The sequence below is a fragment of the Xiphias gladius genome, chromosome 1 (assembly GCF_016859285.1).
Source record: "Xiphias gladius isolate SHS-SW01 ecotype Sanya breed wild chromosome 1, ASM1685928v1, whole genome shotgun sequence".
In the NCBI taxonomy this organism is placed as follows: Eukaryota; Metazoa; Chordata; class Actinopteri; order Istiophoriformes; family Xiphiidae; genus Xiphias; species Xiphias gladius.
Genome location: NC_053400.1, coordinates 32,104,665 through 32,119,354, shown reverse-complemented (window position 1 = coordinate 32,119,354; position 14,690 = coordinate 32,104,665). Strand labels below are relative to the sequence as shown.

Genomic DNA, 14,690 nt, shown 5'->3' with positions numbered 1-14,690 from the left:
CATTTTTGCTTAAAATATTACTTAAATGATTAATCATTAATTTTCGGTCCATCAGCTAATTGATTAATTGACTTCTAATTGATGTTTCAGCTCTGGTGCAGTCTCATTCAGTGCAGAGCTGACAGACCTGTTGTAGTTACATGTATCTGTAAGGAGTCAAATGTATTTCCCCAAATATGAACTCATCTGCCTGTGGAGTATCACAGAGTATATACAGTACAGTCTTGTTGCATAACCTGCTGTATATAGTCCACCAGCACATAGTACACATAGGTGTACAGGCTGTATATCCTTCCCTCTAAAAGAGGCTACGACACCCAACTGGTTGATGTTGGGGAATGAGTAGCACTTCCTCATCGCCTCACCGCTTCTTCCGTAGGAGCGCGCAGAGCTGTGAAGCCCCAGGGCCTCGTTGACACCTCAAGGTCCCACCCGGTTTTGAGTGGTGTTAAGCCCTGGCTGATTTAAGAAGCATCTAACTAGGAATTACAGCTATGAGTCACTCTGCTGGGGTGGAAATGCTTGGAGCAGAGGAGTTCAGCTACAGTCTTTTCTGGTGTCATTTCTTTTCTGCTAATTGTTGAGATCTAATGGTACCTCTGCAGCTGACAGGCCCCTGATTGCTGGTATGGTCTAGCAGTAGACAGCAATAGTTTTTTCGTAGTCCTGAGCATTTACAACACCCATATTGAGTGCAGTGCACAGTGTAAGTGATAAAGCCAGGGACACAAGCCAGCCATTTTCCATCCCAGTTGTCCTGTTTCTGTCCCAGTTGCCTCTCTGTGAGCAACAGTGACTAGACACCTTTGAAGGGGAAATGAAATTATGCTAGACTGTTGTATCGCTTCATTGTCCCATCTGTTCCAGCAGCCGAAAAGCTGGCTCTCAAAATGAATGGGCCTTAGAGAGAATGAGAGCATGGAGGGAGAAGGAATGGGTGGGCAATGGATCAAAGGCAAATGTAAGATAAGCCGAGTTCAAGTCTGAGTGATGAGGAGACTTGAAGGAGACATCAAGAGAGACAAAAAATTTCCAAACAAGCAACAGAGTGCACAGGAAGTGTTGCTTAACACAAGAGTTAGACACGGAAAGGAGTTAAAAGGAGGAGAAGACAAAGGCATGTGTATCTGGCACCAGGTCTGCAGTGAAGAGGAAGAGAAAGAGGCTCTTTGTGGCACCAGAAAAACAATGGCCCCTCTTTAGTCCTCATCAGTCTGTGACCCCCAACACCCCCACAGACGCATGCGCGCGAACACGCACACACACACACACACACACACACACACACACACACACACACCAAAATCTCTGACTAATAACTTGATGCCAGATGCCCAGCTGTTGTGTTTATGAAACTGCGCAGTAATTGCAGTGTACTCCAAAGGGCTTGTTGCTGTCAGAGGGACTGATAATTGTTCCAGACATGCCGAAATAATTCAAACAGCTGGGTAATATTGAATATTCTCTAATGTTCCTCTGCGTTTGTTTTTATGTTTTTCTTTATTTCTTCATCTGCCATCCCTCCCCCAATCCTTTTTTGTTTTTGTTTGTTCCTGTGGAGGCTGGCATGCAGCGAGTGTAAATGAGGCAGAGGTAGATGGCTCTGGAGACGGTGAGTTGCATTTTTCTTCAGTAATCAAGAGATCATTGACATTAGGTTGTCTGTGGAACACACATTTGGTTAAAGTACACCTTCTTCTCTGCAGTCTTCTCCTTCCCCACCCTGCCTAATGAGGAGACTCTAATAGGTGTCAGCAAGCCCCTTCCAAAACAGCTGTGGGAGGCCAAGAAGGTGAGACTGCTGCTCCTTTTTACTTCTTAAATCAATGCCTGGTACAGCATTTATTTCTGTGAGAATGGTCACTATGTCAGATTAGGTAATCGTGACCCCTTAAATTCCTGCTGTGCCTTAGTCAAGACATGTCGGACTTCTTGTTGAACCAGTCTTTCCTGCATGATGGTAAAATGGTGATAGGGCATAAAGAGCCAGAGACAAATTTCCAGGATCAGGAATGTCAACAACCATGGCATCCAAATCATGATGGAGCAAATCACAGATGTTGCAAACTAGACGAGAAAAGGCATCCGGAAAAAATGTCATGCCGATTCTTACGTCTAGGCCTCACAAGTCGTTCTAGACACAGGATCGGTTGTCTTCCACTATTACACAGACCATGAGATGAAACAACAAATTGTCATGTCCAGCGCTCATTTTCATTCTTGACAATCAATGTCTTTTGGATCGAGACATTGCTTCAGTCCTTAAACGCCCCGGAGAAGCGCTCAACCAGAATGAGATAATGGTTCAGATTCTCCTCCGCTCAGCCAATCCTGGAGGAGTACAGTATCTCTGTTAATCTTGGACTTTCGACGCCGTAGTGCATTTCAGGTGGCATGTGGCTCATTACAGATAGGAATACACTGATCCCATACGCAGATACTGACGTCATCATGCGGATCAGGTATCAGCTATAATACGACCGATCCACATTAAATACATCTTCTTGTCAATGTCAAAAGAAGAATTCAATGTTTCCGCTACATTTCAGTCACACCACGTGGAGTTTTTAGTACCACAGCAAACCCTTGCCTCGTGTTACCTTCCAAAAACGATTGCATTAAGTACCCCCTAGTGAGATATACAGGGTATTCATTTCCGGTGTCTGATTCGTACTCCGTATCAGCAGATGTCTTAAACCTTAGGTATCAGCATTGTGGGAGGGACAAAGTTGGATTGTTTGTTAAAATGCATTTTAGCTCTGGACTTCCAAAAGCAAGCTATGCTATCGACCTGGAAATAATATTTTGATGTTAAGATCAGAATGTAGAATTGCTACCATCTGGTTGAGTCACAGAGCACAAATAAAGTGCTTCAAGTTTGTGTTGTTTTTGAATATGTATCCATTTCTAGCCTAATTGCAGTTTTGTGTTTCTGTTTCAGGTCCAGTCTCTGGCATCAAGGCCTAAATCCTGTGAAGTGCCTGGAATCAAGTAAGTCTACGGAGAGAAACGCAGGGTCAACATGTATTCTTTGGCTTTTTCGTAAATAAACTTTTTTCTTTTTATTCCATAGTACCCATATCATTATTAACATAACACATTTTAATGCAACTGTACCCCATATCAGATTCTGTCATTCAAAATAGGATACGGGTGTTTTCCACAGGCAGTAACTGCTGTAGTTGGTCAACAGAAACAATGAAATTCTAGAAATGAAATGCCACACATTCCCACCTTGTCAAACAGGATGTCTGTGTTCCTCTTTACACCTCTAACCCATTTAAAATGAGAGGAACAGAGTTGTTATCACAATCAGATTCCATTGGCATTGTTCACCAACAGTTTGCTAAGACTATTGTCTTCCCACTGCAAACGACCTTCGGTGTCATGTCATGATTTAGAAGCAAACGGGTGCGTCGCAGTTTTTACTAGCAATTCAGTAGCTTTGCAGCGGCAGTTTTCCTGTGTCATTTTGCCAGTAGCTGGAACAGATCGGACACAATTTACTGTTCATATCATTACTATTATGCAGTCTACATTTCTACAGTCTTATGTGGAGCCTTACGAGATTTAAGAGTGTTAGAAAAAGGCTACAATCCTGTCTATTGTGGAAATAAGTGATTGAACAGAATGATAAATAAGAAAGACAGACCTGTGTCACCAGTGCCAAGCTGTTTTGGCCTCTTTGTTTCATGCTTTCCATTTTCCTGACCCCGAGACGCTGTTTGTATGTTCGTGGAGGCAAGTGTGTTGTTTGTTGTGCCAGTTTGTTTGTGCGGGGACAGACAACAATGAGTCACAGTTGCTGCTCATCTGCTGTTAATGCGGCATATGAGCAGAAATGGAAATTGGAGAAATAATTGAGGAACTGGAGAGTGGGTGGAAAAAAGAGGAGGCTAGAGCAAGTGGATGGGAGTCAAAGAAACATCTCGTCAAGTTGAAAGGGCAATTGATTCCAGTGGATTCTGAGCGTCAGTGTTCATCCTGATGAGTCAAACAAGTTTTCTCTCTATCTTCTCTGCAGTATATTCCCATCTCCTGAGCAGAACCCTGGTCTGTCCCACTACCAGGGCTCATTAAATACAGGCGGCTCCCTCCCCGACCTCAGCAACCTGCACTTCCCCTCCCCACTCTCCACCCCGCTGGACCCTGAGGACAACGGAGGGTATCCCAACCTCAGTGGAGGCAGCAGCACTGGAAACCTGCCAGCCGCCATGATGCATTTAGGCATCAGCAACTCACAGGGTAGGTGGAGTAGCTTTGTTCTTGTGTGTATGTATGTGGGTTTTTTTTGGCTTGTGTCCCTTAAAATGAAGAAATGTCTACTTCAATTCAATTCAATTTTATTTATATAGCGCAAAATCATAACAGAGGTTATCTCAGGACTCTTTTCATGTAGAGCAGGTCTAGACAGTACTCTTCATAGTTATATTTACAGAGACCCAACATTCCCCCATGAGCCAGCATTTGGCGAAAGCGATGAGGGAAAACTCCCTTTTAACAGGTAGAAACCTTGAAAAGAACCCGGCTCATGGATTCTTCCGGTTTGGTAGAACGCCATATCCTTTCAAGTTTTCATGTAGTTTGACTAAAATATGCGGGTTTTGGAATTAAACTGTGGAGCGAACCTCTGCTGTTTAATGATCTTCTTTTTCAGAGGGGCAATGGAGTCGAGTGTCATTCTCATGGAGCCTGCAGCTCTATCAACAAGATGGGGGACTGAAGTCAGCATAAGAGTCCTCTGTTATATTGAAACATGGCAGTGAATTCAGTGCTGATGGAATCAGTTCCTTAAATTTAGCTACCGCACTGTCAGATAGACATCTAGAAGAGACATTTCTGCCTAATAGTGTGTAGTCCAGCAATAGGAATTCAAAACTTACCAAACAATGGTCCGATAAAGGAGGATTCTGTGGAAAGACTATTAAAGTCCCAAAGTCAGAACAAGGTTGAGGGTGCGGTTCAAAAGTGAGTGGGTTTATTTACACCCTGAGCGAAGCCAATCGAGTCTAATAAGGAGATAAACGCAGTTCGTCCACATGAATATTGAAATCACCTACTATAATTACTTTATCTGTACTGAGGACAAACTTGATTAAAAATTCAGAGCGGGGGCCAGGAGCGGAACGCTATAACAAATAGAACAGGCTTTAAAGTTTTCCATGATGGACGTGAGAGACTAAGAACCAGGCTTTCGAAGGCGTTATAATTGAGCTTAGGTTTAAGGTTGATTATTGGGCTTGAGTTGAAAACAGCTGCAACTCCACCTCCTTGGCGTGTGCCTCGGGGAATGTGAGTATTAATATGACTGGGGGGAGTGGATTCATTTAGGCTGACACATTCATCATGACACAGCCAGGTTTCAGTGAGACTAAATATATCAATATGATTATTTGATATTAGATCATTTACTAATCCGGCTTTGGACGGGAGCGATCTGATGTTTGAGTCCACATGTAATTCTCCTATTTTGTTGTACTTCTGCAGTGGTGGTCTTGCTTTTTATTTGATTTCTGTACAACTCCTCTTCTGTTTATTTTTGAGTTAATTAATTTAGGTGGTCGGGGGGCAGACACAGTCTCTGTTGGGGTTTGGGTGGGTGACGGCTGTTATAGAAGCACAGAGAGGCGTGTAAGACTGCAACTCCCTCTCCTGGTCTCGGCTCTGGGTTGTCACGGTTTTGATCTGCTAATAAACTCAGTCGGATTTCTAGATATCAGAGCTGCTCCATCCAAAGTGGGATGTATGCCGTCTCTCCTAATCAGACCAGGTCTTCCCCAAAAAGTCAACCAATATTTTACAGTGGTTGAATGATGACATGCGGCTATACATGTGATCGCTACTTGTGACCCCTTGTTCCAGGGTGGGTTACAGTTTTTGTTTTCTTTTGTGTTTTTTTTAATAAGTATTAGAGGTAAAATTCAATCGGGAGACAAAATAATACATCATGTGATGTTTAAGGATTCTTATTGTTTGTCTTCCGATCCAGTTACTGCATTTTGTTCCCACTAAGAATAGTTCAAACGATTTAAATTCTTACAACTAAAACTGAGACTGTGTCCATCACGTAGCAGGAGAAATTATATTTAAAACAAAAAACTGAGATAATGTCACGAATCATTTAGAAACTAAACCTCGTGTACAGATCCCTAATGATAACAGTTTTCGATATGTCAAAATAAAGAACTAAATGTAGGAAAATCAGAGGAAGTTTGTCATGTTGTGTGTACAACACACCACATATCTACAAATTCCGGGATGTGGAGAGATGGACTGGAAGAATTAAATGAGTTTTTCCAACACCCCTCACATTTAAAAAATAAACATCCATACTCAGCAGCAGCGTTGGAGATTGTGTGGGCACCTGAATGCTAATCACATCTTCTGGTCATGTGAAAATATTAAACATTTTTTGGGAGAATAAATGTTTAACCCCTAAAGACGTTTTAGTTTATGGGATTCCTAAGGACAGTGAGTCATAAAATGTCTTAGCATCTTAGACTGATAACAGAAGAAGACGTGTTAAAAATGGACCTGTATCTATGTAGATGTCTGCAAACAAGCATCAACTAAAAAAAAAAAAACTCACTGTCACATCTGGATCTAGAAAAAAATCTAAAGATAATATGAACATCTAGACAGTAGACCAAGAAATTTAGTTTCAGTGCTTTGTTGGTGTTTGTTTTCTTCTTTTCTTTTTTTAGATATAGTTAAATGGTCATTAAATTAGGAGTGGCCCCCAGAAAAATAGAAACTGGCCGGAATTTGAGAGAGAACAGTATCGCTTATTGCAGTGTGTTTTGAATTAAAATTGTTTTACTATTCACTTCATCAGGTTTCACCTCTCAATCCATAATTTTATCCAAATGTGGTTATTTTCCTCTATTTCTCCATTCCTTTTTTTTTTTTTTTTTTTTTAATTGTGTCGCACTGGAAACTAGTAAGACACAAGGTTTTTGATGAATATTTTTCTCTGCTTTGGTACTGTCAATTACTAGAATACTTCTTGCTGGTTTTGGGGTATCTGAGTTTAATTAGTCCTTCAACATGTGCCCCTTCTCACTGTCAAGACTAAAAAATCTGCGCATGTCAGTGGAGGTGAGTCATCATCTTTGGGATTCTAGCTTTTTAAGTTTAATAACTTTAAGATTTGTTCCAGCTTTAGACTTAAAGTGGGGAAACCACTGCTCCAGTGTTTTGAGCAGGTTCCAGGTTACTTCCTCTGCCAGCCGACCGACCATGCATTATGGGTAGCTCATTGAATGATCTCTCTGTCTCCAGCTTCCTCGCTCTGAACTCTGCTGCCTGATCTGATCACACCCACCACTGCTCCCTCTCAGTCTTTCCTCTCTGTGTTTTGTGAGTAGGATGTGTGGTTGGGCTCCCATGTCGAACACAGTTCAGCTTGGCCGAGCACCAAAGTGACAGAGGAACTTTGACCCTGTTTTGGCTCACTACAATCAGCTCTTTTCTTTTCCCTCAGTTTCCCCCTCTCCTCTCATTCTCCTTTCCTTGGCTCTCCCTCTTTCTCTCCCTCCAATCACACAATAAAGTCTAGTGTTTTGGGTTTAAGACTGGAGAGCATGCTGGAAAATCGAGTAAATACTAGATCACAGCTTCCACATGTTCTCCTGGGTTTCTAAGGGCCCGTATCTGCTTTGGATTCACAGCTTCCTCATTACTTTCATGGTAATGTACGTTTACGCTCTGATGCTTTTTGAGTCGGTCCGATCGATCTGCTCAGGCCGTGTTGTCTTTCCTGTCCCTGCAGGACTCTCCTCCTCTCTGAGCAATCCCTCAATTCAGGCATCCCTCAACAACTGCCAGCTGCAGTCGTCGCTCAGCAATCCCTCCATCAACTCGTCCCTGCGTCTGTCCAGCAACTCTCCCCGGCGGCGGCCTGCTCCCATCAGCCCCCTCACCCTGTCTCCCGGCGCTGACCAGCGCAGGGGTCTGGCGAAGCAGCTCTCCCCCACCATGTCCCCTTCGCTGTCCCCCATCACACAGGTACGAACTCCTCACACCGAAGGTTTCATTGTCCCCTGATGACAAGAGGGATAGGTTATTTTGTAGTGCACTGGAATGACAATAAAAACTAAAATGCACGTACCAATTGAGCGAAGTAGTATGACAAGTAGTTTTTTGTATACTGTTTGTGGAGATTACCAAAGATAATAAATTTGGGGGAATTGTTGTGTTGAACCGTTGTTGATTTTTTTTTGGGCTGCTGGCATCTCCAGTGTCACTGCATTTTGTAAACTAACACTTGGGAAAAAAGAACCTCTGCTGTCAGAAATACTTAATGTAGGACTAACACTTTTCTAACAAGAGAAAATGTACAATAATACAAAGTAAAATCCCTGCCATTGCAACACACTGTGCAATTGTTTTTACCCCTGTTTTTAATGGTGAAAGTGTAGTAGAGTCATGTCACTACAATCAGAATAAATAAACTCTAAAGTCCCGAGTCTTTATGAAACTTGTAGCCAGTCTTTAGTGACTCCTGCCGGATTTCTGTGCCCTGTGTAGGGAGTTGCTTTGGATACCAGCAACATGCCAAGGGAGCCGCCCCCACCCTACCCACTCTACCAACAATCCCAGCATGTAGTGGACCAAGGCCGACAACGCCAGCAGCAACACCAGCAGCAACACCAGCAGCAGCAGCAGCAGCAGTCACAACAACAACAACAGCAACAGCAGCCTGTCTCCCCTCTTCAGAGCATCCCACTGGACTTCAACACAAGCCAAGTAAGTGTCTTCGAGACCGCCTTTGTCAGGGGGGGTGTGTGTGTGGACAGAAGGTTGGCAGCCACAAAAACCCACAGATATTTTGTACACCAGTGTTTGTGGTGTTCTGTGCATGTGCATTGTTGTTGTTGTTTGTAATTTGTTTTTGTCTCCCTGCAGGGTAGAAATTAGTGTGGGAGAATAGATACAACATTGTATTTCTGTTAACCCACACTAATTTGAGCAATCACATTTATTCTGTTTGTTTTTTTTAGTCTGAATAGACCTGAACAACACAAGGAAATATAACTAGAAATGTAAAGGTTTGTAATACCTCTGAAAATAAAGACATAAATACCTTGATGAATACATTCAGGTTGGACATCTTGTCACACATCTTGGACAAGTTGCATTCTGATCATTAACAGTTATTCAGGCCAGTGTTGTGTTATAGGTAGACAAATATTTGTCTGTGTGTTTGCGTGACTGCCAACTCCTCCTCCTCAGTGCTTATTTTCATTCATCTATCGATTTATTTATTTATCTTTTTTTAATAGAATGTCATAAAATAATGAAAAATGTTCATCGGAATTTCCCAGTGTCCAAGGTGACATTTTCAGATGTCTTGTTTTGTTTGACCAGCAGTGAAAAGCCTAAAAATACTGAGTTTACAATTATACCAAACTGAGCAAAGCAGCAAATAGACAAAAATAAATGATTTAAAAAATGCATCAATTATCCCGATTTCTGTGGATCCACTAATCATCTTATCATTTCAGAGCTACAGTCCCATTATGGTTATAATGTGATTTACATCATAGTAACAGATAGTCACAGTGGTTACATCATTGTCTAACTGCCAATAAAGCCTGGTCTACTCCACTATTAAAACGTTATTGATTTACGTCACACATTTCATAGTTAATCTTATAAACATGTCAACTTGCAGACAATTCACTCCCTTCCCAAAGTTGGTGACAATCTGATGTTTTGGGGTTCTTTGTTTTCCCTCACAGCACAACAATATGGCAACACTCTTCAGCGACCCTTTCATGGAGCCCCAGTTCTCCAGTCGCCAGAGCAAGAACCTCCCCTATCAGGTACCGGCTGACACGCACACAGACGCATGTTCAAGCACAAAGCAGTGGGTATTGTCAGTCAGAGTTCATCTCCGAAGATACATGTGAACCAGCAAGGTTAGGTTGTCACAACAAGGAAGAAGATTTGTTGGGCGTTTTTTTTCTCTCTCTAGTCCTCAGTGTAGCATTTCCTTATCAGCACAGATGTGAAGGCCAACAAATGCAGAAAATTGACATTAAACCGTTTACACAGGCAAGTTCAAACAATGTAATTTTTTATTGTCAAGAAATGATTTGGAATTTTTGCAGTTTTTCACAGGATAAATGTCTCTGCGGTATCAGTTCATTACCCCATGAGAAGGTTATGTTTGTGCCCTGCAAGGTTAGTTCTTCAACAGGATATATCCAAATCTTATCAATGGATTTTAATGTCAGTCGTAGTGTCACTAAGGTTTTCAATGTACTGTCAATGTTACGCGAAACACTGTAAACCCCTCATAGACATCGCATAAAATAGTTTGCCGGGGTGATTGCGCCGACGGTTCAGCTCACGATTGCCGTTTTCTCTCCGCCATCTGCCGTCTAGTTGGACCAGTTCAGTCTGTTGGAAAACGCGCTGAGCTCCACAATGAGGGGTTCTTGCTTCGACCCTTCCTCCTCTTCCTCCTTGCTCTACCACTCCCAGGCTGCCCTCACGGGACTGAGCGGCAGCCATGGCAGCCTGCAGGACCAGATGCACATGAGGTCCAACATGCTGTACTCCAACTGCAGCGGAGGACTACCCAACATCATACTCACTGGTGAGTCCAACGGGCCGGTTAGCTGATCTAGTACGAAGGGCAAAAAACAAAAAGCAACATGGAAACAGTGGAAGAGTCTGTGGTTTGAAGATTGACTGGACAAAAAATATATGGATCTACCAGAATTATTTGTTTGCATTTGTAAAGCTGCATTCATTCATTTGTAGCCACTACGGGCAGAAGAACCCCTGAACAAGCTGACTGACACAGAGTCCTGACATATTATTGCTTTGTACTGTTTGGCGTTAAGTGCTGGGCAGGAAGAGGTGGGTATAGTGGGCGTATCAATTAATGTTTATGAAGACAGCTGCCTGCTGCTGCGGGAAACGAGGTCGATGAGAGTGAATGAGATTGGCTCTGGTACACTGTGTTTCGACCAGCACTGTCTTATTCTACATAGGAATCACTGCAGACATTTTGTAGTCCTTTACAGTAAAAGCATGAATTGTCTCCAGACAGATAAGTATTATTTCTTGAATATTCTGCACTCACACTGTGCTGTTTTACTGAATGCAGCTCTTCGTAGGAGCGTGTTCTTATTTTAGTACTTCTTTCCTGAGGCTTGAATCAAAGCGGAGAGTCTGCAGAGCAGCTTGTTTCTCCGGAATCGAGCAAGGTAGGTCGATATTTCTCACAGGAGGAAAATGAACACGCCTTCATGGAGAGGTTGACTCTGGTCTGTGCTGCCTCAGGCTCCAGATCTCTCCAGATCGCTGCAAATGCTGATATTTGGCTCTAATTAGGGCTAAAGTTTGAACGCAAACTTTAGCGTCGGTTGCACGATGGTGAGGGCAGTGAGACTGCTAACTATAGCAGGAGAAAGTGTTTTCCAGACTGGAGGAAACATTCACCCACCATCGTCTGTTTCTCTCTCTCTCAGATGACTCCAACCCCAGTCTGTCAAAGGACATAAGCAGTGCACTCTCCACGGTGCCTGAATGCTTTGACTCAGAGGGAGGCTTCCCGTTGGAGGATGAGCTGCGCATCGAGCCCCTCAGCCTGGATGGTCTGAGCATGCTCAGTGATCCCGACATGGTGCTACCGGACCCATCGGTGGAGGATACCTTCCGCAGTGACAGACTCTGAATGTGAAGAGCGTCACAGGTTTTCAAGAAAAGAACACACACACATGGACTTGCAGTGTATGGAGTGTACAAATCTGAATATGCATGCTAACAATCTCTGTAGGGCCACTGTGCATGCATCCACTGCCACTAAAATTCATCAAATGTGAAAGACCTTACGTACCCTTTTTAAAGCGGAGACTTGTGAACAAACACTGTTTACGCCTGCTTCATGCAAAGTTACCCGCACACATGCTCGAGCTTGTATTTCTCATTTGTTATTTTAAATGAGGTGGAGCGACGCAGTTTAGGGTTCAAAATCAGCACTGGAAGCAGAAGCGGGTCCAGCTCTGAGACTCTGCGTCTACCCCTCGAACCAAAACGCGTGAGACGATACGGCGAGGAGCCCAAGTCCTCCCGCTTCCTTTCTCTCATCACCAGCTACCAGCCCCCCTGAAGCCATGGCAACCTCGTCGCCATGGAGACACACCATAGCAACCCCATCGCAGCGCCGAAGAGCAGCACAAATGCCAACGCACGATTTGCTTTTCTTGCGGCTCCGATATATGAGTGAACGGGAGCCCGGAGCTGCGCTGCAGACGTGTCTTTGGTGAAACATCTGGCAGCCTAGTTCTCTTCAGGTGAAGTAAAATCCAGCTGTGCCGTGGCTGCTTTAGGCTCCCAAACCATCATGGTAGAAATGAAGACTAGAGGAATTGGAGGTTTTGTTTTTAAATGTGTTTCTTTGGTATCAGATTATTTTTAAAATGTTTGTCACAGATTTATTAAGTAAGTACATTATACTGTACATGTATACATGCACAGAATCTTCAAGCCTCAGTTTCAGTCAGATCAGAATGTGTTTTCAAACCAAGACAAAAAGGGCAAACTGTTTACAAAGATGAGATTTTAATAAGTAAATATTACTAAAGAGTATAGATTTTTTTTTTGAATTTCTAATTAAGAAATACAATTCTAAGATGTATTGAATAAATGCTATATTTTTCCGTGCGACCTGGATGGATCCCTTCTCCTCTGTCACGGATGAGTCGGCTGTGATTTCCTCTTGCAGAACTTTGACAGCACTGGGACAGTGTCAAAATCCACTTTAAGAAAGGAACTTCACATTTTTGACATGTTTTTTGTTTTTAAAAATACTTCTATGTACATTCACTGCATATGTTTTATTTTACATTTTGTACCGACTTGTATTGGCGCTTGAACTGTACTTTAAATCTTGTTGTGAATAAGGGCATGCGCTGTGCTACTGTGGATCGATTAAGTCCCAAATACCTGTTTGCATCCAGCTTTCTGTCCTTGTGTTACGGCAGTACAGTAAACACCCCCACCCCCACCCCCACCCCCCCGTGGCTGAACAGTCAAAGTGACTCAAAGCAGACTGTAACCGCGTGGACATCGGACATCATGTAACATTGCACTTAACCTTTTTTTTGCACTAATTGGTTCGCATTGTGTAGACTAATATTTTTACACCAGGAAAGAATGTTATTTTTTCACCTGATGATAACCCAAAGAAGTCGAATGAAGCCATTAAAGAGAAAAATGAGACTCGATGTGACTAAATATTTATAGTCATCGCGCATACACGCATTTCAAAACACCAGCAACAGGTGTTTAATTTTGTGCTGATGTGAGAAAATTAATGACCTTTTATTTTCTTGGCTTTGACCACGTGGTCCTGCAGTAATAGGTTTTTTTTAAAGAACTCTCATTTACAGTTGATTATTTAAAAACTGGACCATTCAGGGCATAGAGTGCCCCCTAGTGTTTGTTTTAATAAAGTCAAAGAGCTATTTTTAATATTTCTTGTGAAAAGGATTTGGAGCGATCTTCTGGCTTTGCTCCTATAGCTATGCAACTTTTATCAATTGATGAGCGACACCTGTTGAACAGGTGCAGCTTGTACATTATGCTTGTAACGTGGCTTACAAGTTCATTTTGTTACGTACACAATGTGCGGGATCAAATTTGCTTGAAATCACAATATTACATGTGTCCAGTGTCCACGGCGCATGTTGATTCTCAATCACTTAGAAGAGCGTGTGCGTCTGCATTCAGCTGTTCTACAGTCGGAGAACCAGAGCAACATTTGGGATTCGGCACCGTTTGTGTGTTTTCGTTCTTTTCTTTCATTAACTTTTCAGTCAGAAGGTGTCATACCTGCACTGCGTGGACTGTGGGGTCTCTCTGTGAGTGTGTTTTAAAGAGATTCAATGTGATTATCTGTCAAATACAAAATTTAGAGGGTTGTTGGGGTCATGAGGTTGTTTTATAAGAGTTTATATTCACTTTCAGCTGTTAAACATTTTTATCTCCTCTGTCGCTGACTCTGTAAGACGGTGGGTGAGCGATGGAGCCACTTTGCAGTTAAATTTTCCCTGCTCTTTCTCTGTCCCAGCCTGTTTCCTGCTGTCTACACGCCTGCCTTCTGCTGCCTTACTTTTGTTGTATTTTGACTCTTCATATTCCAGCAGTAACCTGTATGAGCTTGTAATCACTTCCCTTTAGCTCTAGCTCTGTTTGGTACTAACTGCCCGTGGTTGTTTTCTGTCACCTAGTCTCACTGTTTCATTTGTTTTTGTTTTGTTTTGGTGTCTTACTTTTTTTAGTTGCATATTAAAATGTACAGTTCTGTTATTTAAAGAATGTTTATGTCCACTAGTGTTACTACTTTTATTTTTGTTTTGTTTTTGTTTTGTAATGGCAGTTTTTGTCACCCATGACATAAAATTTTCTTAGTTTGTAACGTATGTTATAGTGCTTATCTTTCTGATTTAATATAAACAATAAAACTCTATACTGTGTATGACGTCTAAAGGTTATGGTGTCAGAGGATGTGGTAAATGTGTCTGCCAGTAGATGGCAGCAGTGTGGTGTAGTTCAGATTTGCAGATCTCTCAAACAGGACGTCCCGGTGGTCTGGGAAAAATATTTTAAAAATACTCTGTTTAGAGAGCTTTCTAGACCCCTGTATGCCGACACATTATTTCAGAAGGCAC

The 14,690-nt window shown here is 42.5% G+C and overlaps 1 protein-coding gene across 4 annotated transcripts in view; it reads left to right on the top strand.

Annotated features, from left to right (window-relative positions):
- crtc3 (CREB regulated transcription coactivator 3) overlaps window positions 1–14,487 on the top strand; it is a 39,911-nt gene extending 25,424 nt beyond the window's left edge. For 2 of the 4 annotated variants that reach the window (XM_040124222.1, XM_040124204.1), the window contains 9 exons: window positions 1,574–1,612; window positions 1,707–1,792; window positions 2,942–2,991; window positions 4,025–4,245; window positions 7,772–8,007; window positions 8,530–8,748; window positions 9,744–9,827; window positions 10,393–10,606; window positions 11,487–14,487. In XM_040124222.1, coding sequence (XP_039980156.1) covers window positions 1,574–1,612; window positions 1,707–1,792; window positions 2,942–2,991; window positions 4,025–4,245; window positions 7,772–8,007; window positions 8,530–8,748; window positions 9,744–9,827; window positions 10,393–10,606; window positions 11,487–11,692 — 1,355 coding nt within the window. In that variant the 3' untranslated portion in view covers window positions 11,693–14,487. Of the gene's footprint in view, window positions 1–1,561; window positions 1,613–1,706; window positions 1,793–2,941; window positions 2,992–4,024; window positions 4,246–7,771; window positions 8,008–8,529; window positions 8,749–9,743; window positions 9,828–10,392; window positions 10,607–11,486 lie in introns of all 4 variants that reach the window. The other 2 variants (XM_040124213.1, XM_040124197.1) reach the window with 1 other exon arrangement.
- The last annotated feature ends 203 nt before the right edge of the window (window positions 14,488–14,690 follow it).